This window comes from Microcaecilia unicolor, chromosome 12 (assembly GCF_901765095.1).
Source record: "Microcaecilia unicolor chromosome 12, aMicUni1.1, whole genome shotgun sequence".
NCBI lineage: Eukaryota > Metazoa > Chordata > Amphibia > Gymnophiona > Siphonopidae > Microcaecilia > Microcaecilia unicolor.
The window spans coordinates 29,638,618-29,665,841 of record NC_044042.1 but is presented as its reverse complement, the minus strand read 5'-3'; the positions used below and the strand labels follow the sequence as shown (position 1 = coordinate 29,665,841).

The following is a 27,224-nucleotide window of genomic DNA, read 5'->3' as shown; positions in this document are numbered from 1 at the left end:
ATGCCTGTATCCTAACATCTTTGGGGTTGGAACTCCACTGGCACTGATTCCCAAAAATATCAGGTAGAGGTAGGTTCTCCAGACAATGTATTATTGGGGGGGGGGGGGGGGGGTGGAGGTCTAGCAGGTAAGGACATGTGCCATCGAGCATTCAGCTGCATAAGCATATACACCGTATCACACGATATATGAATCAATAAATGTCAGACGTCCATGGAATGAGGAGGAGAAGAGAGAAGGTAACCATATTAGTGGATGTTAACTTAAAATTAAAAAATGTTTAAAATCCTACTGCAGTCCCCTCACCCTTGTAAAAGCAAAGCATCCTTATCTGACTCATGCAGTGTTGGCAATGTTAGCCCTTCCCACATAGGGGGAGGAGAAGAACTGCAGTGCCCTTTACAGATGCTGCTCCAAAGCCCTTCGGTGGCGTGCTAAGGTGTAGCAGGGAGGGGTTCCACTCCACCTTCTTGTGGCTCACGGGCTGAAGAAACGTCGTACCACAAACTGGCCCACGACCACCACAGCCAGCACCACCAACACATATTTGAAATAATCATTGTCCAGCTCCAATGCTGCCACCTGGTGGGGAGACCAAGAAACACTGCTTAGTGAGAGAATATACTCAGGACCACGTGCAAGAAAGCCACCTTTACAAACTCCCAGGAACTGTATTCAAAATTAAAAACTGGTGACTGCTATTGGGAAGGGAAATGGGACTTGATATACCGCCTTTCTGAGGTTTTTGCAACTACATTCAAAGCGGTTTACATATATTCAGGTACTTATTTTGTACCAGGGGCAATGGAGGGTTAAGTGACTTGCCCAGAGTCACAAGGAGCTGCAGTGGGAATTGAACTCAGTTCCCCAGGATCAAAGTCCACTGCACTAACCACTAGGCTACCTCTCCACTGTTGCTACTATTTGAGATTCTACATGGAATGTTGCTATTCCACTAGCAACATTCCATGTAGAAGTCGACCCTTGCAGATCACCATTGTGGCCGCGCAGGCTTCTGCTTCTGTGAGTCTGACGTCAGACTCACAGGAACAGAAGCCTGTGCAGCCTTCTACATGGAATGTTGCTAGTGGAATAGCAACATTCCATCTAGAATCTCTAATAGTAGCAATATTCCACATAGAATCTCAAATAGGGAAAGGGAAATGGGACTTGATATACTGCCTTTCTGAAGATTTTTTGCAACTACATTCAAAGCGGTTTACATATATTCAGGTACTTATTTTGTACCAGGGGCAATGAAGGGTTAAGTGACTTGCCCAGAGTCACAAGGAGCTGCAGTGGGAATCGAACTCAGTTCCCCAAGATCAAAGTCCACTGCACTAACCACTAGGCTACTCCTCCACTCTCTGTGAACTATGAGTGCCAAAGTCCCTTGATTCTGCACAAGAGTACCTGCAGTAAGGTACAAAATATTTCCCTATAGTGTTTAAGGATGAAACATATTCTTGAGCAACTGTTTACATGATAGAAACGTGCATTCATTTGAGACATTTCCCATGTAGTTTCATGACATTTTGTTGCCCAAAACAATAGGAAAACTCCTAAAATATGAGGTTTTTCCCTGTATCATAAATAATGTACACTGCTAATGATACTGCTCTTGAAATGAAAACAAACCCCAAAAAATCTCCATAAACAACATGGGAAACCAAACAAAATGAAACGTTTTGGGTTCCACACCCCTATTACAAAGTGACATCTCTGATGTGATAGGAGGGTGTAAATTGTATTAAAGAGATAAAACACAAGCTCTCTCAAATCACTGCATCTCCTTTCAGTGCTATCCCTATTGTAATAGTGCCTAAAGGCTGCTTAGCACAATATCTGAACGACTGCCCCACAATTAACAGACATCTCACTCATTCAATAGGAGCAATGGTTAGAGCACTGGGCTGAGAACCAGGGAAGCCACTCCACGTGATCTTGGGCAACTCACTTAACCCTCCATTGTCTCAGGTACAGACAAAATGCAAGCCTTCCAGGGACAGGAAAATACCTACTGTACCTGCATGTGACTTGGCTTGAATTACTAAGAAAGGCATTAAATTATGGGATAAGAGAGTAGTGGAAACTTGGTGGTTTAGAGAAGTTTCTCTGTCTTTGAAGCAACGTTTTTTGGTACTAATCAGAACATCAGTGATGCATGGGGCAGAGCCCACTGCTTCACCAAGCAGGGCTGGCTTTGCTGCATAAGAACGTGCCCTCCCTGTGGCATGCAGCTGTGGGCACATGCCCAAAGGGGCATGCTAGACCCCTTTGCAGCCTCTTTAGAGCCCATGAGAAGGCTAAGGGAACCAGGACCTTATCATTGTTGGAATTTAGGAATTTGTAATAATATGGGCAAATGTAAGGTTAAGTTGGAACAGGTTACTTCTGGTTCTTCAGGGGTGACTGGCCCAATAGATATTAAACTCACCAGTGGTGCCAGGAACTCTCCCTTTAAGTCCAAAGTCTGAAGCCTCCCTTAGTTCAGGGGACAGACCATCATCCCCACCCCTACCTCTGTTTTCTTTGAGCCCAGTGGTTCCTGGGGCTTTCCAAGTTGGTTCCCTGGTCTCGCTGTTGGGGGTAGAGTGTCAGTCAACACCATTTCCTTCTTTCGGACTGCTTAAAAGTCTGTCAGTTTTAATACCTAAGTCTGTGACTCTGGATTGGGGAGGGGGCGGGGCATATTATTGAGACTTCTTCCCCCTCTAAGGAAGTAACTTTGGCAGATATCTGGAACATGGGTTTGTGGATTGCAAGACTTTCTGAAGGGTACAGTGTCTCAGCTTTGTGACATTACCCAGCAGGTTGTTTCTAAGCTTGAAGATACTGAATCTAGGATGACTAAGTTGGAGTCTCGTATGCTAACAGTGGATCTAAACTTGGGACATTACTTGAGCTTTTGGAACTTAGTACAAGAACAGTGCTGGGCAGACTTCTACGGTCTGTGCTCTGAGAATGGCAAGGAAAAATCAAACTCGGGTATGCAAATAAAGTATCACATACCATGTAAAATGAGTTTATGTTGTTGGGCAGACTGCATGGACCATACAGGTTTTTATCTGCTGTCATTTACTATGTTACTATAAGATAGTCTGATTCTTCGCAGGCAGTTACAGGCTATGGAGAATCAGCATATTAGCAGGACCTTGCGATTATTGAATTTTCCTGTGTGTTCTTTGCTTTTGGCTGAGATACTATATAGGAAATCTCTCAAAGAAATATTGGTTCTATCCGATCCTGACAGTACCAATATTTCCTAGAAAATTCTTCAGGTAAAGAGTCAACAGGGTGAACCCGAATATTTTATCTCCATAAGATTCATTTAATTTGGCTGATTTTTTTCAAGGTCTCAGGATAACATTACAGAGTGAGCTACCCTTCTGGTCTCATTTGTCTGGGAAAGTGATAAAATTATTGTACTTAAAACACACTTAACAAAATGATTTTCTTTTTTGTGGAAGTGAGAGTCAGATCTTTCCTGATGTGGTCCTTGTAATGCAGGCATGAAGGAAAGCATTTCTTCAATTTATTTTATTTTTTATTTATTTTTGTTACATTTGTACCCGGCGCTTTCCCACTCATGGCAGGCTCAATGCGGCTTACATGGGGCAATGGAGGGTTAAGTGACTTGCCCAGAGTCACAAGGAGCTGCCTGTGCCTGAAATGGGAATCGAACTCAGTTCCTCAGTTCCCCACGACCAGAGTCCACCACCCTAACGACTAGGCCACTCCTCCACTGTTGCTACTATTTGAGATTCTACATGGAATGTTGCTATTCCACTAGCAACATTCCATGTAGAGGTCGGCCCTTGCAGATCACCAATGTGGCCGCGCAGGCTTCTGCTTCTGTGAGTACGTGCAGGACGTCAGACTCACAGAAACAGAAGCCTGCGCAGCCTTCTACATGGAATGTTGCTAGTGGAATAGCAACATTCCATGTAGAATCTCCAATAGTAGCAACATTCCATGTAGAATCTCCAATAGTATCTATTTTATTTTTGTTACATTTGTACCCTGCACTTTCCCTCATGGCAGGCTCAATGCGGCTTACATGGGGCAATGGAGGGTTAAGTGACTTGCCCAGAGTCACAAGGAGCTGCCTGTGCCTGAAGTGGGAATTGAACTAAAAAAAAAAAACAACTGCTTGCTCTTGGGCTAGATGTTTTTTGTTTTTTTTTTAATTCTCCTGTAAGTACTTGATTACATTTTCTGATTCTAATATATTTTATGAACCTTAATGGCGCGAATGCTTATTAATTGGTAAAGATAAATAAGGTAATTATGCTTCTGGTCAGGAATCAAGGGTTATAATGGCCTTAAATGTTCTAGATGATTAAGAAGACTGTTTGATCCTGTTTTTTTATGATGATTATTTCTTATTATTATCCCTATGGCGAAACAGGGAATTTTCCTGCTTGTGAAGTGTATAGCTATTTTTTATGATGTGCATTTCCCTTGTTTGGTCACCAGATGGTGTCTGTCCTTTTGTTTGTAAAGTTGTTACAAAAGTGACAAGCTGAGGAAAAGTAATCTGCACTGCTGTTGGTCAGAAGCCCCTGAGTGTTTATGATCTGGGCTCTGATTGAATCTGCTGGAAATCTTTAGTCTCAGAGTGGGAGTGTGGAAGGTACAGACCTGTATACCGAGACCTTGTTCAAAACCTGTGAGCAGTTAATTTTCCTAACTCCCCAGGTACTGAATAAGTGTTTAGTTAGTTTAATATTGATTCCTGTTTAATTTACCTGTTACTGTGGTTGGTTACACCATTTTTTTTCACCATCCACTGTTCTATTTTTCCATGATAATAAATCAATTAATTCCATGATAATAAATCAATTAATTTATTAGCTCTGTTTGTTCTGGATTGACCAAGAATCCTGGTGTTTATGTTTGGTCTGTGGGTGCTTTCTGGGAACTTTGGGACCCCTGAGGTTGTGGCCCCAGTGTCCCTAGAAACCACTGGGGAAATAATTTGCAAGTGGGACCTAGCAGGTAGGTAGAAGGATATGCCAGTGTAGAACAGGTGGTAGCGGGCCTGAGAAGTGCTGGGACAGATCCTTTAGGTGGGCGCAGGGTAAATCCCCCCCCCCCAGATGGGTTCTAGGTGTTTCGTGACAATCCCCATTAATATGTGTTTTTGCTGTGTTTTATAAATTGTTGATGAGGAAATAAAGGCATGAATTGAATCCAAATGCACACATTAAAACATGACTGAGCTATGTTGACGATGCAAGTCCAAACAGCTTTGCTGAATAACTTAAAACACTTAACAAGATTGTAATTTGGGCCAGAGGAGTTAGGTTGTTGACCTGAAAATGGATTAATTTAACTACTATGCTACAGAGAGGAGGTGGGATGAGATCTATGAAGTTGGGGAGACTGATGGGGGGAGGAGGGGAATAAGGGATGACATAACTCTTGCACTCTGTTTCATGATAACAATGTTTGAGGGCAGTGCTCCGTTTAATACTTCAATGTGATTTCTTTACAATAAAAGATATTTGAATATAAAACATGGCTGAATATTGCTTCCTCTTTTCCCTTCATCCACCTTCTTCCAGGATTTTAAGTGCACCGCTTTTCAACATGAGGTCTTTCACAACAGACATGATTTTTGCACCTTTTAATGTAAGCCTGACTCGGCTGCCTACCTATCAAGCCAATTATTATGCAAAACCCATAAACTGGTTCTTGCAGAATCAAGTATAGGTTATCACACCATTCAGTCATTTGCTTCCTGTGTACTCAGATCCAGATTCAGAAGCGAGGGCATACAGTGAGGTTTTTCTCCCCCTCGTGGTTTTCTTGGCCTGATACAGAAGTAGTTTGCCAATGCCTTCTCCTGAGGTGAGACACCACTTGTCGCTGCTGCTCAACATAAAGGCACATGACACAAAGTGGCATTGCTACCAGAACCTGCCCAGCATCAGACCCAAGGCAATGGATGGTTAAGTGACTTGCCAAATGCCATAAAGAGCTGTCGTGAGATTTGAATGTGGGCCTTCCAGTTCCCAGCCTGCTGCTCAAACCATTAGGCTACTCTGCTCCATATTACTGTGTGACCTCTAAGGCCACTATCCCATCTTCTCTACCCTGTGACCCCCTAAAAGCACTCACTCACCAACTCCTTACTCTGTGATCCCTAACGGCATTTGGCCATTCTCCCTGCTCCATAGCTCCTGAGGGGGACACACTTCCATTCTTTTTTTGGGACCCCTGAGGTCACACTCACCCATCCTCCCTGTTGTGCAATCCAGCGAGCGATGCTGTTACGCACTATGAATTCAGCAACAAAGCGTGCAATGCGGCTCAGGAATCCTCGAACACCATTCTGATAGACATGAATCGCCATTCGGTATCCAAAGCCCAGCAGTGCGATCACACGTCCCCAATTAATGCCGCTCTCGAAAAGACTGTGAAGGAAAGATTGGTGAAGGTGAGAATAGAACTAAACTCCCCAGAGAGGGCCTGCCTGTGCCCTGTGAAGCCTCATGTACAGGGAAGAGCAAGCTTTAAATGCTGTGTTCATGCAAGGAGAGTTTCATATGCTGCAACCTTTTAGAGAACACCACAGGCTGTGCCTTGTGAAGCCTCATACACAAGGGAGGAGGCACCTCACATGCTGACTGTGCTGGAGACGGCCTTGCACACCATCTTGATGAAGGGAGAACTTCACACACTGCATGAGTGTGAGGACAGCCTCAGAGATTTTGCCTTGTGAAGCCTCGTACACATGGGAGGAAGTGCCTCAAAACACGACATCTATGGAGGGAGAGTTTCATACTTCACCTCCTTACAGGAAATTCTGCCAGAGCAATTGTAGGCAGTCTTCCTTATAATAAACAGACAGAATAACACTGAGGGGTAGACAGGCTGAAGCGGTCTCACTACTGAATTCTTGAGGACTCTGCTGGGCAGTTGTTAGTGCTCAGAAACAGAGGATTCTCACAGTGGGCAGGAAGACTGAAGAGAGGAAGAGAGACAGGAGAAGCAATGCACAAAAATAGAGAACAGAATTTAGCGTTACAACACTATTTACTGAACCTAGAACTGTACACAGAACTTAAAAAGATGTATGTGATGTGGTTTAGCTAATTTTCTCATCTGAATCAACAGCCCAACTCTACAATCGCTTCCTCTTCCTCAGAGGTCCATGTCCCATGTGTTCTTTGAGTTCTGCTACTGTCCTCGTCTCCACACCTCCACTGAGAGGCTGTTCCATGTGTCCACTACCTTTCCATAAGGAAGTATGTCCTTAGATTCCTCCTGAATCTACTTTCACCCCCCACTACTTGTTCCAGAGCCTCCTTTCCACTGAATGAGGCCTACATCCTGTGCCTTTCTTTCTACCTGTGCGCAAAGGTTTTGAGAGAGAGAGAGAGAGAGACAGACAGACATACAGACAGACATACTGTGGAGTTACTGGAGGGCAGTTACCTGTCAATTTTGCTGTCCTGAAGCAGAAAACAGAGCTGAGAATACTGGGCAGCCTGGAATCCCAGAGGGGGGAAGGCAGGAAACAAAGGACAGAAGACGAGAGTTAGACACCACATGAAGGAAAGGTCTGCTGCTGGGGTTATGCATGCCACAGTGTGGAACTCACTGATACAGCAGAGCCTGAGGTGCTGCCAGTGGCATAGGTGGGCACTAGGCAATGTGGAATAGTGATGCTGCCTCCAGTTCTGCTGTTATTTCTTGGGTCAGAGCCACCGGGTGGGTGGGCCTGATTTCAAACTGGAGGGGCCATGGCCCACCCAGGCCCATGTTTGGCTACGCCTCTGGGTCTGCTCAATGTCCCTCTGAGCCCCAGCTGCTGTGGCTCACTTTTGGCCACCCTTGCAGGTTACTTTTAGTTAAATCAGCAGCTGTAGACAGCGAACCCTCTTATTGTAGTGAATTGATTTTGTATTCTATTCTTCTGGAAATATCAGCGTTTTAAATTTTTATATGCCTCTGCTGCCTGGATGTTCCTGCCATTGTGAATCCAAGTAATATGGACCACTGCAATGTACAACACAGTGTAATCAAGAGCAGGATAGAAAGAGAGAATGGGAAAATTTAAGTGGAAAATTTGGCCGCAATAAAAACAGAGGCTCAACTTTTATTCCATAAATAAAAGCATCCTAATATTTTTAAAATATTTGTACAAAAGACAGGGGACATAGGAATAAGACTCATAAAATGTACTGAAGAAACAGAAATGCTGCTGCTTTAACTAAAAAATACACAGAGCACGGAAGGACAAAGTCAATCCTGTAGCAGCAGTAGCAGAATGGTCCACCCTTTATGCTAAGCAGGAGTATTCAGCCAATCAGGTACAACTTGAAGATTCTATCCCTATGAAGTGCCTGAGGGTCTTGGCACTTACACCATGTACTCTCTCCCTGATTGTCTAGGGATCCTCCCCCACTCCCAGGGCCTGACAGTATCCCCGTTTCCGATGGCATTTTCTACTTTTTTATATAGCTGAACATATGCACTGACCACAGTAATTGTGCTACAATGGCTATCCTTAATATAATCTAACCTGACAGGGTGCCAATCTCTGCCAGGACAGGAGCTCATATCCTTAAGTGGAAGGCATAGTTTGTACAGTCCTTGAACAATCTTACATTTGCTAGATTGGGTAAGCTGTTCAGAGGCTTGGGTGGGGGGGACATACTAGAGGGAAACAGATTGGGGGAGAAAGGCAGGAATGGGAGGTGAGGAGAGTGACCAGTGCAGACAGAAAAGTGTTGGACTAGAGAAAAAAAAGGGAGGAACGTAGGAGTGTTGAAGAAATGGAAGTGCCTGTGGTGAGGAGGGTGGAGCTGGTATATTGTGAAGGGGGGGGGGGGGGGGTGCGTGATGTTGGGAACAGCTGAGCGTAGGAATGGGAGGATGACACAGACAAGAGGATAGGACAGGTAGAAAAGAGCAGAGCTGAGACAATGCAACAGTGGGGAGACACCATGGGCACGAATTGTGTGAGAAGGGCTAGCACATAGATGTCATAGGTTTGGGGTAAAGGGAACACAGACAGGAGCAGGGGTTGTATGATGATTGAAGGAGGGCAATGGCAGAAGCATTTTGAGAGTAGGAAAAAGGGGAGAGGTGGAAGTGGTATGAGGATGGAGGGGATCAGGGGTAAATTCATTTTGAGGGTAGGGAAAGTGTAAGGATGGAAAGGATGGCGGTGAAGCAGAGGGATAGGAATGTCGTGATGGGGGCAGGAGTGAGAAGGAAGCCTTTTCACTGGCAGAGTCCAAAGCCCATGCTCTTACCTAGTGGCAATTCTTCTAAAGTAATCGTAGGCATTGTCCATATTGGGCTGCAGGTGCTTTAACATTTCTTGGAATTCATTGTCATAGCGCATATTAATATCATCACCAATGAATGCCAGCCGACGTCCGACATCATTGGCTGTGCTGAAGAAGAAAGAACAGAAGAGGCAGTGGCAGGATTTCTTTGCCATTAAGGCCAAAAGCACAACCAAACTCATCAAGCCTCAGAAATGGAAGTATGGAGCTTTGTAAAGTTTTCACACTCTGACTCTTGTTGCCAAAGGGGCCCCTGGTAAGTATCTAGTCAAAGGCTGTGAAGACTTATAGTCAAAAACATATTACGCAATCAAGATTTTTGGTTCTTATCTATAAATGGCTCTTTCACATTGAAAGGGTAGTGCATGTAGTGCAGATCAGTGAAAAATTCCCACTTTACTACACATTCAATTGTATTTTCAGGCAGCAGAATGTGAAAAATATACAAGGGTATGAAGATTACAAGGCACCAGATTTGGTTCTTGCTGCTGCTTTTGGTTTCTGTACACAGGGAGGCAGGGCTGCATTTGCTTCCAGTGTCTGTCTCATATTACCTGCTCAGCTGCCCAGAAATCTCAGTAATCTCGGGGTCCACAGGCACTTCCTCCGCATTTTCCTGCCGCTCCATCTGGTAGCGATGGAAGGCATAGCTACGAAATACCTCTTCAGTTTCTTCAGCCACTTGCTCCTCTGTATCTGGAGAAACGAGTGACTGCATTAGAACCAATCTTCTTGTCATACAGCTTAAAGGTACAGGGGCACAGCTAAAGGATCCACTTGCAGCCTAACAAGGCGGAGCATCTGTCCTTACATTTACATCTTAAGTGAAGGCATACAGGATCGTGTGCTGTGCCTCTTATACACAGAACATGTGTGTCAATCAACACACACAGGGCCGCCGAGAGACTAGGCCGGGCCCAGGGCAAAACCGCCCTGCCTTCGCCCCCCTGCTGCTGCAGTCTGCGGTCTCACCTGCCTGCCTCCACGGCTCCGGGCCCCCTGCATTCAAGGCAGAAGTCGCAGATCGCCTCTGTTCTGGCCTTCCCTCCCTGTGTCCTGCCCTCGTCTGATGTAACTTCTGGTTTCCGCGAGGGCGGGACACAGGGAGGGTATGGCCTGAAGGGAGGCGATCTGTGACTGCTGCTTCGAATGCAGGGGGCCCGGAGCCAAGGAGGCAGGTGAGACTGGGAACTGCAGAGCCGGCGGCCTGACCCCAGTGCCGGGCCCCCCGTGGAGGCCCAGGCCCAGGGAATTTTGTCCCCCCTGCCCTCCCCTTTCGGCGGCGCTGAACACACACTAAGTGCTAAGAAGTCCACAAGTATAAAATGGGCTTCTTAGCATTTAATACGCATTAAGCATTTAGGGATCCTTTTTACCAAGCTGTGGTAAAAGGGACCTTGAGCTAGCGGCAGTGCGTGTTTTTGAAATGCACTGAGGCCCCTTTCACTGCACAGGGTAAAAAGGCCGAAAAAAGAAATGGCCGTGCGGTAAGTTTGCACTTGCTGCGCGGCCATTTCGGGGGGGGGGGGGGGGGAAGGAGCACTTACTGCCACCCACTGAGATGGTGGTAAGGGCTCCTGCACTAACTTGGTGGTAAAAATATGGTAATACATTTCCATAGCGCTGGAAATGGCGCATGCTGGGGGCACAATTACCACCTGGCTGCTGTGGTAGTTCCAGATTGGTGCGTGGCAAGCCTACTGCCGAGCGCCAACCCTTTAGTGAAAGGAACCCTTAGTGCCTTTAAAAAACTACCTTATCAGAAAGTAGAGACAGGCATTTAAACTGGCTGCAAGGCAGTTTGAAAATAGCCTGCCTAAGTTTCCACAGATGCTGTAAATTATAACATAAGCATATATCCTGCAACCCCACCCCACAACTGCCCTGGAAACACCTACATGTATAAACTTAGAAGTATGGGCTATGTGTCAGTGGTTTATACTTTTATGCATGCACACTATCCCTCCCTGAACAATTTGACAAGCTCCTATTTCTGCACTTAAAAACCTGTTTATATGTTAAAAAAAAAAAAAAGCTTTATAAAATAATTTAAAAAAAGCTTTATAAAATTACTCCCTTTGTGTCCCTCGTGGAGCCAAGTCAGCATCAAGCCCATCTTCAAAAGAAGCTGCTCCCTAAAATGGATGTATTACTTTATCTCACTACATCAACTGCTTAAGTAAAAAAAAAAAAAAACAAGCAAACAAAAACACACACACAAATTTATCGTTTATTGCATTTGATATACCACTTCTTTTGTCGGATAAGTCGAAGCAGTTAAGAATAAAATAATTAAAACAGAGAACTCCATAAGATAATAGGTCAGGATCATTCTTAATAAAAGAATAGAGAAGATAATCATTCACACTGATTTGACCCACTGTACTCCAAAGCTGGGTCCCCCAAACAGGAACAGATTCTTCATTAAGATGTTTAATATTTGTAATAAGCCAATTCAATCAAATGTGTCTTCAATAAGGAGTGAAAGGTAGTATAAGACTTTTCAAGTCTAAGGTAATTTGGCAGAGAATTCCAAAGCGCTGGGCCTAAAATATAGAGGGGCCCTTTTACCACCGGCAGTAAAAGATAGCCCGCAGTGGTGTCAGCGCAAGGGATTGTGCACGCTGAGGCCATCTTCTATCGCCACCAGTAAAAAGGCCTTTTCTTTAAAGGGCCAGTAAATGGCTGTGCAGTAATTAAACAGTATACTACGAAGAGGGTCAAAGTACAAAGCACAAACAGCCAACAAACAGCATAAAGGGCTCTCAAGAACAGAAATAACATTTTGCTGCACAGCTATTTACTGCTGGAGTCCTTACTGCCTCCTATTTAGGAGGTGGTGAGGGCTCCAGTGGTAACCCGGCGGTGATCGGGCAGCGCCGATTACTGCTGGGCACAACCCCTGACACTAGAAAACACAATTGTATTTTCTAGCATGCGGGAGACCTGGAACAACCACTTGGCTCCTGGGTGAGACTGGCAGTAGGGCCGAATCTCTGCATGCCAAGAAGCAGACGCAACCCCTACCTTTGGTAAAACGGCCCCAGAATGCGTTATTCCTAGTCAACTCCCATCTAGCCTTAGAAGGATGGGGTATAACTAGTCTGTTATTGTGGACTGAAAGAACAGCATGCACTGGTGTGTACAGAATAACAAGCAATGCTAAATAAGTTTATCATTATAAAGAACCTTCTATGTTAAGGTCAAAATTTTGAATTTGATCCTAGATTCTATTGGCAGCCAATGTAGATGCCTGAGCAAGGGTGTTGTACGATCATAACGTTTCGCCTGACAAAAAAATCCTGGCTGCGGTGTTCTGAAGTGCTTGTAAGCATTTCAGATGGCATTTTGTGATGCCAGCACATACGACATGAAATAGTCATACCGTAAATTAATATAAAGCATAAAAATGTAAACGTAAAGAATCAACCTCAACAAAAGTTATGAATTGCTCTGTCTGTGCAAAAAATAAAATCGTTTGGGAAGCTTGCCAGGTGCCCTTGGCCTGGATTGGCCGCTGTCGTGGACAGGATGCTGGGCTCGATGGACCCTTGGTCTTTTCCCAGTGTGGCATTACTTATGTACTTATGTCCTCTACTTGGCTCACTTTTATTACATAGAGCAGTGATTTAACCTATTGTGATGTCATAGTGGCTCATTCCACCAATAAGAGCCAACCTCATTAGTGATGTCACAATGGCTTGATTGTATAGAATGTTTGTACGTTTGGGAAGCTTGCCAGGTGCCCTTGGCCTGGATTGGCCGCTGTCGTGGACAGGATGCTGGGCTCGATGGACCCTTGGTCTTTTCCCAGTGTGGCATTACTTATGTACAATACACTTGAGATTTGAGGAGAACAAGAAAGTGATGAATTGAGAACAACTCCCAGGTATGTAAAACAATTGACAGGAGGGACTAGCCAGTCAAAGAGAATTTGAGTTACAATAGGAGGTGGGGGTGGTCCTGAGATCCAACAAGCCACCATTTTATCTGGGTTTAACACCAGTCGATGGTCATGAAGCCAGGCTGCTACTTCCTGCAGGCAAAACTACAATAGTAGAAGGTCAGAGTCAGCATTAGTGTAATGTATCAGACTACTGTATGCATAAAAATAAAAACTAATATTGTGGGTCTCAATTTGAAAGGCCAAGGGACTTAAGGAAAGATTAAAGAGAAGAGGGGAAAGAATAGAGCCTTGGGGAACACCACAAGGAAGATCAAAGTACTGCAAGATCTGAAAAGTACGACAGTTTGGTACGGTCTCAAAAATACCAACAGACGCCAGGCACTGGAGCAATAATCAATGGTTCATCAAATCAAATGCAGCCTACAAATCAAGTGATACTACTAATGGAGGAGTGGCCTAGTGGTTAGGGTGGTGGACTTTGGTCCTGGGGAACTGAGTTCGATTCCCACTTCAGGCACAGGCAGCTCCTTGTGACTCTGGGCAAGTCACTTAACCCTCCACTGCCCCATGTAAGCCGCATTGAGCCTGCCATGAGTGGGAAAGCGCAGGGTACAAATGTAACAAAAATAGATACTATTGGAGATTCTATATGGAATGTTGCTTCTATTGGAGATTCTGTTGCTACTGTTTGAGATTCTACATGGAATGTTGCTACTATTGGAGATTCTACATGGAATGTTGCTACTATTGGAGATTCTCCATGCAATGTTGCTATTCCACTAGCAACATTCCATGAAGAAGGCTGCGCAGGCTTCTGTTTCTGTGAGTCTGACGTCCTGCACATACGTGCAGGACGTCAGACTCGCAGAAGCCTGCGCGGCCACATTGGTGATCTGCAAGGGCCGACTTCTACATAGAATGTTGCTAGTGGAACAGTGGAGGAGTGGCCTAGTGGTTAGGGTGGTGGACTTTGGTCCTGGGGAACTGAGGAACTGAGTTTGATTCCCACTTCAGGCACAGGCAGCTCCTTATAACTCTGGGAAAGTCACTTAACCCTCCATTGCCTGCCGCATTGAGCCTGCCATGAGTGGGAAAGCGCGGGGTACAAATGTAACAACAACAAAAATGCAATGTGACCTGAATCCAGTCTACTATGAAGTTCATTTAACAGTGCAGTAAGTAGTTTCCGTACTGTAACCCGCCCGAAACCCTGATTATACTTTAATTGCATGTTATAAGGATAAGAATTCTTGTGCAAACAACAATGTAATATTAACTGCCAATTATTTCATCACCACATTATTCAATAGTCATCATAACTAGATTTGACCTTCAGAGGAAATACTGCTGATGTGTCACCTACTGCGCCGAAACACAGCTGTGTTCAGTCAACCAAACACGGCTGTGTTGAGTCAACCATTTGCAATAAATATCATTGTTTAATTAAATTATACATCTGCCCCATTGTTTGGATACAGCCTATCTTCCCCACCCCTTCTCTGTTCCCTCCTATTTGTCTCGTGGGGATTAAATGCACCTCCACACTTTGTGTGGTGCTTCTCCAAATGGATACATCCATTTTGATACAGAAAGTGAAAGTGCCTTGGTGCTTTGTAGCTTTTACTATATGAGACGTGGGGTAAGGAATAATATATTGTAGAGGAATATATTCGAGTTATTCCCCAAGTTTTCCACATCATCACTGTGACCCCTGACGCAGGTGCTAGTCACCGAAACACGGCCCGTGTCGGGTCTTTTTGTCAAGGCTCATTCATTAAAGAACTGTGTTCCATTTTTAAAGGCCTGTGGTGCTGTTTTTTTTGTTTGGACTTTAGTTTGTACTTCGTTCCCTCTCTTTTGTTATATGATGATGTGCAACTTTCATACCCATTGAACCACATCCACCCACAGCTCTGAGTAACCTGACTGCCTGCCTGCCTAACCACAACTCAGCAATGGGCAAACAATAACAAACTTTGCCTGAACCCAAATAAAACAGAGATTCTTTGGGTACCAAACACAAGTGGACAAATACTCAACTTCAAATACCTTTTGGGAAATATGAACTCCCTCTAAAATTACAGGTCAGGAATCTTGGGATACTGCTAGACTTATCATTCACTCTGATCAAAAATTCTCTATCACCTACGGCAGCTACAAAATCTCTCGCCATATACTGAAAAGACAGGCCTGACCACAGTGGCTCATGCCATGATAATATCACAACTAGACCATTATAATGCCCTGCACACTGGCCAAACCAAAAAGAGCTTGTATCTGCTCCAACTAATTCAGAATGCTGCAGCACGACTGACAGAAACCTGCAAGTGGCGTGACCACATCACACCCTTCCTGCAAAAGCTACACTGGCTACCAGTACCTTACAGGGCTAAATTTAAAATTCTATGTTGGATTTTCAAGGTTCTCAGACAAAATGGGCCAGAGTCCTTAAAGAATAAGCTAGCCCTTTACACACCTTTGAGACCTCTAAGGTCATCTCAAGGATCATCACTATCTGTACTTTATCAAAAGAAACTGTACGATGTGATACCCGCCAGCGACCCTTCTCAGGAGTAGCCCCCACACTCTGGAATTTACTCCCAGTGGGGCTATGTATAACTCGAGATTACCTCTACTTCAGAAAGCAGGTGAAAGCCTGGCTCTTCTCCCAAGCCTTTAATACATAGGGTGACTGACCACACACCCATTCTGCATCTGGACTAGCTTGCTACACATAGAGGGGCATAATCGAACGGGGTACCCAAGTTTTCCTGAGGGCGTCCTTGCAGGATGTCCCCGCGAAGGGGCGGGGAAACCCGTACTATCGAAACAAGATGGGAGGCCATCTTTTGTTTCGATAATACGGTCGGGGATGCCCAAATCTCAACATTTAGGTCAACCTTAGAGACGGTCGTCCTTAGACTTGGTTGTTTCTGATTTTCGGCGATAATGGAAACCGAGGACGCCCATCTCAAAAATGACCAAATCCAACTCATTTGGTCATGGGAGGAGCCAGCATTCATAGTGCACTGGTCCCCCTGACATGCCAGGACACCAACCGGGCACCCTAGGGGGCACCTTGGCTATGCCTCCGTCCCTGCGACAGGCAATTGAGGAAGTCCAAAATGTGGATGTTTCTGTGAGAAGGACGTCCATGCCTTTGCTATGCCTCCGACACCCCCTTTATTTGTTTATTTATTTGGATTTTGGATCACAAGTAGCAACAGTGGGATTTGAACCAGCCTCTTCTGGATTGCAAGACCAGTGCTCTAACCAGTAGGCCACTCCTCCACTCCACTCCCTTGAAATTTGGCCATCCCTGTGGGGGGGGAGGGGGGGCAGTTCAGGGTGTCCAAAATGTTTGAAAGAAGGACGTCCACACCTTCACTATGCCTCCACTGACACCCCCCCCCCCCCCCCCCCAAGGACCTGCATACTGCTACGATAGACCTGAGTATATTTGAGGCTGGCAAAAAAAGTTTTTAAAGTTGTTTTTTTCAGGGTGGGAGGAGGTTAGTCACCACTGGGGGCGTAAGGGAAGGTCATCCCCGATTCCCTCCAATTCGGGCACCTTTTTGAGGCTTGGTCGTAAGAAAAAATGGACCAAGTCGGCCAAGTGCTCGTCAGGGACACCCTTCATTTTTTCCATTATCACTCGAGGACGCCCATCTGTTAGGTACACCCCAGTCCCGCCTCTGATGCCCCCAGGTACTTTGGTCGTCCCTGCGATAGAAAGCAGTTGGGGACGCCCAAAATCGGCTTTCAATTATGCTGATTTGGGCGACCCTGAGAGGAATCCCATCTCTCGATTTGTGTCGAAAGATGGGCACCCTTCTCTTTCGAAAATAAGCCTGATACTAACTTAGATCAGTTCCTTATCTCTTGCTTAACTATACAAAGAACTTGCCTTGATTTTAGGTTAAAAAGAAAGAGAAGCAGTGTGATCATTGAGACTCTTCCAAAAACCCAGGCGATGTAATGATGGTGTAAGAGTCTTTCATCAATGTTAAAATAGGACTCGACACGGCACCGTATTTTGGCAGAGTGCCTGCATCAGGAGTCTAAAATACAACAAATAAAAAAACAAATACAGTCTTATAGAAATGTTTTTCAGTTTCTTTTTCCTCCTCAGCGTCCTTTACAGTCCTTCAGATTTTCCTCACGCTGCGTTCTTCTCTCTCCTTTCTCTTGTGCTCCTTTTACACACCATGTGGTCCTTTTTTTATCAGTTCCTTCTCTCTTTTAGTCATCCAGTCCCCGTTTCTTTAGTTCACTTATGCAATGTTCTTCCTTACACGGTATTTTTTGCTGAAGAGTATTTTAAGTTCTAGTTTTCTGTTTTTTTCCTCAACATCCCTCCTTTTTTTAGGGTATTCCTGCTCTCGCCTTTGGATGGTCTTTTCAGCATTTCTAGATGTTCTTTTGCTTGCAATTCTCCTCTACTCTTCCACTCATCACCCTTTTTTTCCTTGGCGCACCTTTCCCTCGCGTTTTCTACCCCTTGTGTGCACAGACCATTTTTCTACACATACATCTCCCACAAGATGCAAATGCTACTTTCCAACATTGTGTTCTAGTCGCATAATATGCCACTCATTTTTTGGGGATCTTGGTGCACACATCTTTGCTCTATCATTGCCTTATTACGTTCACATTATTTACAGAATCTGCGCAGTAATGCACTCTTTACATTTCCCTTTATATACTTGTTATTTTTTTTGTTTTATTGTTTTCTCTCTGCCATCACACATTCGTTCATGACATAGTATCACTTGGAGGTAAGCCATCTCCCTTCATTTTGGTCATTTGTACTTGCACTTCTATGCCTCTCTCTGAGATACATATATCTTTTTCACAGCCCTCACTTTGCATTCATCACGTTTTCTCAGCGCTTGAAAGCGCTCTCACCCTCAGCGTCGTTTATAGTCCATCAGATGTTTCCTGTATGTTTACCCTTTCCCTATCCACATATTCCCTTCCTTTTTTCCTTTCAGCATCCTCTTTTTCATTGCCGTTTTACGTTGTCCCTTCTTTTTGTGTCCTTTTCATTTCGCCTGCCTTTTTCAACCAGCTGCCCAACTGCAGCTCTCTTCATTTTGCTGCCTCCATACTTCTAATGCCAGTTCAGCTTATGCCCACTCACTGCTGCCTCCCCCTTCTCCGTCTAGACAGATGCCTTATCTTGGCTACTTGACTTGGTTTTCATGCATGCTCATTGCTGCACCCCCAGTCCCCTTTCTGTCCCTTTTTGCACACTCTTTTCTCATACTTTTGCAATCGAGTCATCTTTCCTCTCACATTCATGCATACCTACTGTCTCTTTGCCCTCTTTTTTTCTGCCGTTTTCACTTTAGTTTTTTACTTCAGCAATTCCACCGCTCTTACTGGCTTGTATTTGATTTTATTATCTCATTACGCTTTTACCTTTTTTTATCCTTGTTTATCTTTCTTCTTTCCTCTTCCTTTTCATCACGTCACGCACTCCTTACACTTTCCTCTCTCCATCTTTCCCATTTATTCAACATACAACACCTGCCGTCTATGCAACTTTGTGAGCCTTTCCCATATCTTATTCTTCTTTTCCCCATCTAGTTGTACTTCTGCTGCCATCACAATCTTTAATGGTGTACCTACTACTACTATTACTACTACTATTTAGCATTTCTATAGCGCTACAAAGCATACGCAGCGCTGCACAAACATAGAAGAAAGACAGTCCCTGCTCAAAGAGCTTACAATCTAATAGACAAAAAATAAATAAAGTAAGCAAATCAAATCAATTAATGTGAACGGGAAGGAAGAGAGGAGGGTAGGTGGAGGCGAGTGGTTACGAGTCAAAAGCAATGTTAAAGAGGTGGGCTTTCAGTCTAGATTTAAAGGTGGCCAAGGATGGGGCAAGACGTAGGGGCTCAGGAAGTTTATTCCAGGCGTAGGGTGCAGCGAGACAGAAGGCGCGAAGTCTGGAGTTGGCAGTAGTGGAGAAGGGAACAGATAAGAAGGATTTATCCATGGAGCGGAGTGCACGGGAAGGGGTGTAGGGATGGACGAGTGTGGAGAGATACTGGGGAGCAGCAGAGTGAGTACATTTATAGGTTAGTAGAAGAAATTTGAACAGGATGTGAAAACGGATAGGGAGCCAGTGAAGGGTCTTGAGGAGAGGGGTAGTATGAGTAAAGCGACCCTGGCGGAAGACGAGACGGGCAGCAGAGTTTTGAACCGACTGGAAAGGGGAGAGGTGACTAAGTGGGAGGCCAGCAAGAAGCAGATTGCAGTAGTCTAAACGAGAGGTGACAAGGGTGTGGATGAGGGTTTTGGTAGAGTGCTCGGAAAGAAAGGGGCGGATTTTACGGATGTTGTAAAGAAAGAAACGACAGTATCGCCAGTCTTTCTAAAAGTATAAGATACATCCTATTGTTTCCACCACAAACATTTTTCCTCATTCACGATGTCTTTTGTAATCCTTGTAATTTCACAATCTATTACGTTTTTTCAGACTCAATCCTGTGTTATCCTCCTTCAGCATATTTTCATTGTACTTCACCACTCTACAGGTTAGTTTTTTTTTACCCATCCTGTTCCCCCTTTTAGACCTTTACAGATATATACGTTGTTATATGTTATATTGGTTTAGCCCATAGGCTCACCTATCTCTTGTTTTATTTTTTCATATTATGTTAATCATTATATACAAGCAAACATTCATGCAACGTTCTCCATATATGTTATCATTTCCTGTTTGAATTTTTATACCATGTTAATCATTATATATAGCAAAAACAAAAAAGGAGGTGAAACCCTCACGAAACCGTGGAATATAAAACAAAAAGTGAGGAGAATGGTTGAGGATACCAACACTTGTATGTTTTATTTAAAAAAAGAAAGATAAAAAATAACACCGTACATAAAAATGACCCGACACGGCCGTGTTTCGGCCAAAAGGCCTGCCTCAGGGGTCTTTACAACCTTGGTAGATGTAACTCGGAAGTTGTACTCCAAGGGAACTGTCAAGACATAATCCTCTTAGGTCTCCTCTCTTCAAAAAGGGATTTGTAAAATATAGAATAAAAGGCAAAACGGACTTGTAATACTCCTCTCCGAAGAGATGTCTACAATTGCGAAATATAAGCACAGATTCATGTCATTCTCCAATATATATTGGATATCAATGTTTTCATTTCTCCCTCCATCTCATGTGATTGTTTTCAATATCATGTTCTATTATGTGTTTTTACTATGATTGTATATTTTTTTTATATGATTGTAATTTTGTCCACATTTCTATAAGATTGTATTTATTATTTTCTTATTTGTTGTGCTTTAGCCTCCTGATGCAGGCACTTTGCCAAAACACGGTGCCATGTCAAGTCTTACATCATCATTACGTCTCCTGGGTTTTTGGAAGAGTCTTGTTGATCACGCTACTTCTGCCCCTTTTTTGACCTTTGTCCTGTTCGTAGCAGATCCTATTTCTCCACCATGGTGGTTGTTTGTGTTGGACTCTTGATTTTAGCTAACCATCAAATCATCCCAACTGACTCTGTACTACACACCTTGTTTCCAACATATATCTGCTCTTGGTCCCTCAGCTATATGGTAAGCCGTATTGTCAAAAAACTTTTGCATCATATCTATATTAGCTGAATGTTCTAATGCATGCTTATTAAGTGTTTCATTAGAATTATGCCAACATTGTATCATATCCTTGATACTTGAATTCCAGTGCTGTTAAATGTGCATATTTTTGAGACCGTTTGTTTTAAGTCAAATTTTCCTTACTGGAAAGCTGCGAGGAAGGTCGGCGCGGCTGCCCACCACTGCCCCTGCGCAAATGGTGTCCAGGAGGCTTGTCATTGCTCCCTGAGGCCATGCTGTGGAGGGCAGGTGCTTCCAGGACCGGCTGCGCTGGATGAAGAAGAATTGAAAAGCAGGTTAATAAAGGGCTGTGAAAGATCACCAAAGCACAAAGAAACTGCCAAACAATTCATTCTAGCAGCTAGAACAACAGGAACAAGACAGTGGAAACCACAGAAGGAACCCAAATACACAGAACGGATACCCAAAGCAGGAGAAATAATGTCATTAGAAAAATAAATATACATACTATCTTCTTTTAAGGATATTGTTATTGTAAAGACATGATCCTCTTTCTCTAAGAAAACGCAAGAATCTTTTGGCACAACAGACAGCAGCACAAATTTAAAGAATAATGAAACCAAAATTCCTTTGACAAGATATTCCTATCAATAAATCAGTCTACATGAAAACAAGATATCAATGAGTTACAATGATCATCATATGATTATTGTGTAAACTCGTCAGAAGAATATCTTTGTCAATACAAATAAATGTAAAACTATAGTGTTAACATACAACATATTATTATAGTAACTAGTAAAAAAGGCCCGTTTCTTAACGCAATGAAACGAGCGCTAGCAATGTAATGAGTTCCTGCCATTAATGTTTCCACGGTTGTAGTCTGAATATAATTGTTGTTTATTTTATTTATTTATTTTATTTATTGCATTTGTATCCCACCTCTTTGCAGGCTCAATGTGGCTTACAGTTCAACATGGATACTAGAAATACATATAAGATTTTACATGTGTAAGTTTACATGTGTAAGATTTCTTTATGCACAATATTTTTTGTGTAAACTGTGTTACAATGTGGTAAAAGTCTTCCTTGTTCAGGCCCTTCAATCAGTTTAACAATCACATCAGAAGAGCTCCTTACTCATGAGAATGCAACATACAGTTGCCCATATGAGAGACTGAGAGTGACAGTGTGTTTTACAGACAGTGTAAGAGAGAGATACACAGAGAGATTGAGTGTGTGTGTGTGTGTGATGTGATTAAATGTTTGTCTTTCCTTCTGTTCTGTGCACTTGCCTCCAATGATGTTCATACCTCCCTGTATATGATTGTTTGTTAGAGATTCAATCCACTCCACTTCCCTCCTCCAAGTTCCGTTCTGTCTGATTGGTTCTTTGTTCCTGTGATGTCACGTTTGTTTGCTTGGCAACTATGCAGCGTTCCGTTTCCTCAACGTGAGGGCGGGGACAGTGAGAGCCAATGAAACGCTGAACTACAGACTTACGAACCCTACACTGCCACAGTGTCAGCTTCAGAATGTTGGAGGTGCTTTTTATTATGTAGGATGTGAAGATTATCAGAAATGTACTGTGCTTCCAAAAGAAAAAAAATTTCTAAATTAAATGGTATGAGAAAATGGAATATAAAACATTTTAATGACAAGAAAAAAAATCACAATTTTGCAACAAGTTAAAAAGAAGATGTTTCAGCACAACATTAACACGGAGTAAAGATGTTGTTTTCTTCTTGTATTCCACTGAGTCACTCTAGGGTTATTACACGTACATATACAGATACAGTCTGATTTCACAGCCGTTCTACTCACGTAATACTATTGTGGTCAGCTCTCATAGTATGTCACGCCCAAGAGTTTACACTCACACGTGATGAAAACAGCCACACAGCAAACAATAAAATGCTCCAGGGACTTGTGTGCCGACTATGTAACTCACTATGAACAATGCCTCCAGTGCATCACAGACTCAGTCAATCTGTGGAATGGAAGACTCAAACCAGGAATTGAAACTAGGTCCTCTACTGGCTCACACAGTTTCTTTTTTCAGACTTGGCCATTTCCTTCTGCTCCTTTGTGCTGAACAGCATCAGGGCTGGGATCCTGGTGCCATCAGGCTTCATTCCCAAACACCTGGGGATTTTGTCTCCCCCCACCCCCCAAAATGCATGGAAACAAACAAAAACAAAAAGATAACCCCTCCTTCCTACCAATTGAACTCTAGTGGAGACAGCTACAGCTGAAAGTGACATTTGAGAAAGTGTCATGCACAGCCTCGTACTCTGGGCTGGTTTCCCAGTGGCTTCCAAGCAACCGAGGGAGCTTTCTAGTCCCCCAGGCTGACTATAGCATGCGGACTTCATCACTTCTAAATAGTGCTCAAAGGCAGCAGACCGGGGTGCCCTGGAAAATCCCAAAAAACTTGTTTTGCATCTTATGATGACCTTTCACCTGTTTATGGTTGCCTCACTCCTATGACTGTCATATTTGTCACATATTGCTATTTTAAACTCTAAAATATTTTGTGAACTGTGTTGTACAAAAAAATCAGCTAAAAAAGTATAAACATTTCATATTAAAATAATTGGACAGCAATCATACAAAGTTGGTGACCTGATCTCACCTTCAGCACCAAAAAATCAACATACTACTACTACTTATCATTTCTAAAGCGCTACTAGACGTACGCAGCGCTATACACTTGAACACAAAGAGACAGTCCCTGCTCAACAGAGCTTACAATCTAATTTGGACAAACAAACAGGACAAACAAGAGATAAAGGAATATTAAAGTGAGGATGATAAAATAAGAGTTCTGAACAAGTGAATAAGGGTTAGGAGTTAAAAGCAGCATCAAAAAGGTGGGCTTTTAGTATAGATTTGAAGACGGCCAGAGATGGAGCTTGACGCACCGGCTCAGGAAGTCTATTCCAGGCATATGGTGCAGCAAGATAAAAGGAACGGAGTCTGGAGTTAGCAGTGGAGGAGAAGGGTGCAGATAAGAGAGGTTTACCCAGTGAACGGAGTTCCTGGGGAGGAATGTAGGGACAGATGAGAGTGGAGAGGTACTGAGGAACTGCAGAATGAATGCACTTATAGGTCAAAAGCGGAGTTTGAACTGTATGCGGAAACAGATAGGAAGCCAGTGAAGTGACTTGAGGAGAGGGCTAAAATGAGCATAACGACACTGGCGGAATATTAGTCGTGCAGCAGAATTTTGAACAGCACAAAACTAAATGTATAAGCTGATCATACCCTTTTTAAAGGGTTGAGTTCCCTCAGTGCAAAGGCAGCTTCTGGCAGTACTACTGGCACATGAAGGAAATCCCACACATGCAGAGGAATGTAATGCTGAAAATGCCTGCTCTTCAAATAATTCTATCATTGATGTAAGACACCGCAGAGATTTAGCTGCATTTGGGCTTTCTTTGGGAATTATAAGGCAAATGGCTTCCAAATCCCTCACTTGGTTTACAGCTTGTTTATGCCATGAGGGCTTGTATACATCAGTGACGCTATGTCATTGGTGGGTTAACTCTTGGCAGGGTCTCCCAAAGTGGACAGGTCTCAGCTCAGGTGCCAGACTAAGATAAACCACCCATCTGGGCAACAGCACTATGGGACAGTGTTGGCAGTGAAGGATTACCTTTTTCTGACAATGGCAACAATACTGGCATTACCTGCACAAAAGAAAGGCCTGACAATTTACTTCTGCATCTTTCCACAAAAACTCTATGGATGGTTAAAACGAAACAAACTGAAATATTAGCATTAGAAGATGAACCCCTCAGGCTAGAAGACACTCAGTGGGCTAATGGGGAAGAACTGAACACTCTTTGGTGTAAAACCAGCATTTCTGAAGCGGTTGGAACAAAGTCCTTGGGATGTTGTCATTTCTTATACAGCTACATCAGCAGTACGGCATCTTACATATTTGGACATGGAACATACAAAGCATGAACAAAGGAAACCTAGACTTGGTCAAGAATGAAATGGAATGTACACAACTTGATCTGTTGGATGTCACTGAACTGAAATAGACTGGTATCAAGCATTCTGACTTTGATGATCACATGGTATACTACACCGGAAATGAAAGACAAGAAAGAATAGTGAGAGCAAATAAGCAGGGAGCTCTTCTAAAAACATTCAATAAAAAGTGAGGAAATAATTTTTAAAATTAAACTGCAAACTTCTCAGAATAGGGACTTGTATACTGACCAGTTTAAATCATGGTGTAAAACAAATAATTAACCTATTCAATAGAATTATGTAACCAATTCCGTTTTATGAGAATGAAAGAGGCACTGCATTCACAGAAGCTCCTCAAAAAAACAGATGCAGCGAAGAACTAAGACACTTCCTCCTACTCACCAAAATATATATATATATATTCCAATGTTGATGGCATCTCAACAAGAGTGCCACAAGCTCCCTCCACTATCAGGCAGTCTGTGAAACAGTATAAAACCCTATAAAAAATGCCATATGATAACAGCAACAACCCTATCTATGAAAAAGAGAGCATTGAAAATATCACATTACATAAGAACATAAGAAAAGCCATACTAGGTCATACAAATGGTCCATCCAGTCCAGTATCCTGTTTCAAACAGTGGCCAATCCAGGTCACAAGTACCTGGCAGAAACCCAAATAGTGACAACATCCCATGCTACCAATCCCAAGGCAAGAAATGGCTTGGAGGGTACGAATGGTAAAAAGACAAATCTTAAATGACTGTATGTGTGTTTGCCTGTCAAATGGTGCTTAGACGGCAATTCTGGCTGTGAAGAATTAAGGCCAGTGCTGGGCAGGCATGTATGGTCTGGCTCCTGTTATGGCAATCCGGTTTAGGATGAGCTGGAGATGGCTTCCACAGAAACTCCAATAATTTGGAATGTGAGGCCAGACTTTTACGGTCTGTGTCCTGCAAATGACAAGCCAGATTCAGATAGGCTGGAGTGGGCTTTGACAGCAACTCCAATATTGGAACATAAGAACAGAGCCAGGTGGACTTCAATGGTCCATGTCCCAGAAACACCAAAGAAAGACCATGATCAAGTATATAAAATCATATTCATTGCTGATTTTAATCATGAATTGATAACGAGTGTGACTGTTGGGCAGACTGGATGGACCAGTCAGATCTTTATCTGTCACTTACTATGTTACTATGGCTAGCTCAATAGCAGACTGAGGATTTTTCCTCCAGGAACTTGTTCAAACCCTTTTTAAACCCAGATATGCTAACCACTGTTACCACATCCCCTGGGAGATCCTAGAACACCAATACATCTCCTGTTCAGCAAACAGAACAAGCAGGTGATAGCTCTATAGGTAGTTTTGCAGAAGGACCAGAATTGTTGGGGCCAATTTCTCCAAATGGGTTAGTTTTGTGCATACCATGCCACGACTGTACTTCACTCCTAAGTCAGGGTATGTGGAGTATGATCTCCGTCTCTCAAACTTACTGCTGTACTTGCATTGTACCAAATAAAAGTTTCTTTCTGGAATTACATGAGGTAGACGATGTACAAATATGGAAATAAAACATTGCCTCTAAGCCCCTGCTGCTCCATCCTATTACAACTTTCCGACCTCCAACGTTCTTCTCCTGCTGTCATCTCTCTCCCAGGGTAAACTGTTCCAATACCTTCTAAACCCCAACGTACAGCCCCCACTATTCCAACACCTCCAATTCTCAGTGCTCCCCCCCCCCCCACCCTACAGTGTCTACTATGCCAATACCCTCCAATCACCGCTACCCCCTCCCCCAATTCCAACCACCACCACCACGTCCCGACAGAATAAGTACAGAAATCACTGCCGGTTAGAAGAGGAATTTAAAGTACTGCAGAAACAGTACTCACCCTGTCCTGGGCCCGTCTTCAGCAGTGCAGGATAAAACCTTCCTTCCGGAGCTTTTGCAATGGAAGACACACAGTTCAAAATATAAATGAAAGGAACTCCTGCTCTCTCTCTCCCTCTCTTGCCCTCTGTCCCTAGAGTGCGCGCCCGCTTCCTGGACGCGGAGGCTGCCGGGACAGAGTCATAGAGGTGGAGACGGAGCGCTCGTCTCTCTGGCGCCCTCTCCAGGCTCTGGGATGCTAATGCACCTTACGCCAGCAAAGATTGAGGCGCAGGTATATTTACTTCTGTTTGTATGATGTTGCCAGAGTAATAAAGCAAAGTACAGAAATCCATATGGCCGTTCCGGGAGTTGTTCAATGTTTTCTCTGGCAAATTATATTTTGCTTCTGTAACTGCTGTTTCTCCTCTTCTCTTCTCAGTATTATGATTAAGTAAAGAGGTGTGGTAGCCGTGTTAGTCCACTCTTAAGGTTATCAATAGAAATCAAACAAAATAAAACATGGAAAAGAAAATAAGATGACACCTTTTTTAT

General features: G+C 43.5%; 1 protein-coding gene across 1 annotated transcript; it reads right to left on the bottom strand.

Moving 5' to 3' along the window:
- Positions 1–128: 128 nt before the first annotated feature.
- BAK1 (BCL2 antagonist/killer 1) lies at positions 129–26,795 on the bottom strand. Its single transcript, XM_030221242.1, has 6 exons — positions 26,692–26,795; positions 20,992–21,117; positions 9,863–10,004; positions 9,273–9,416; positions 6,242–6,422; positions 129–582 (listed from the first exon to the last, which is right to left on the bottom strand). The coding sequence occupies exons 2-6, from the start codon at positions 21,080–21,082 to the stop codon at positions 478–480; spliced, it is 663 nt and encodes a 220-aa protein (XP_030077102.1). The 5' UTR covers positions 21,083–21,117; positions 26,692–26,795; the 3' UTR covers positions 129–477.
- Positions 26,796–27,224: the final 429 nt, after the last annotated feature.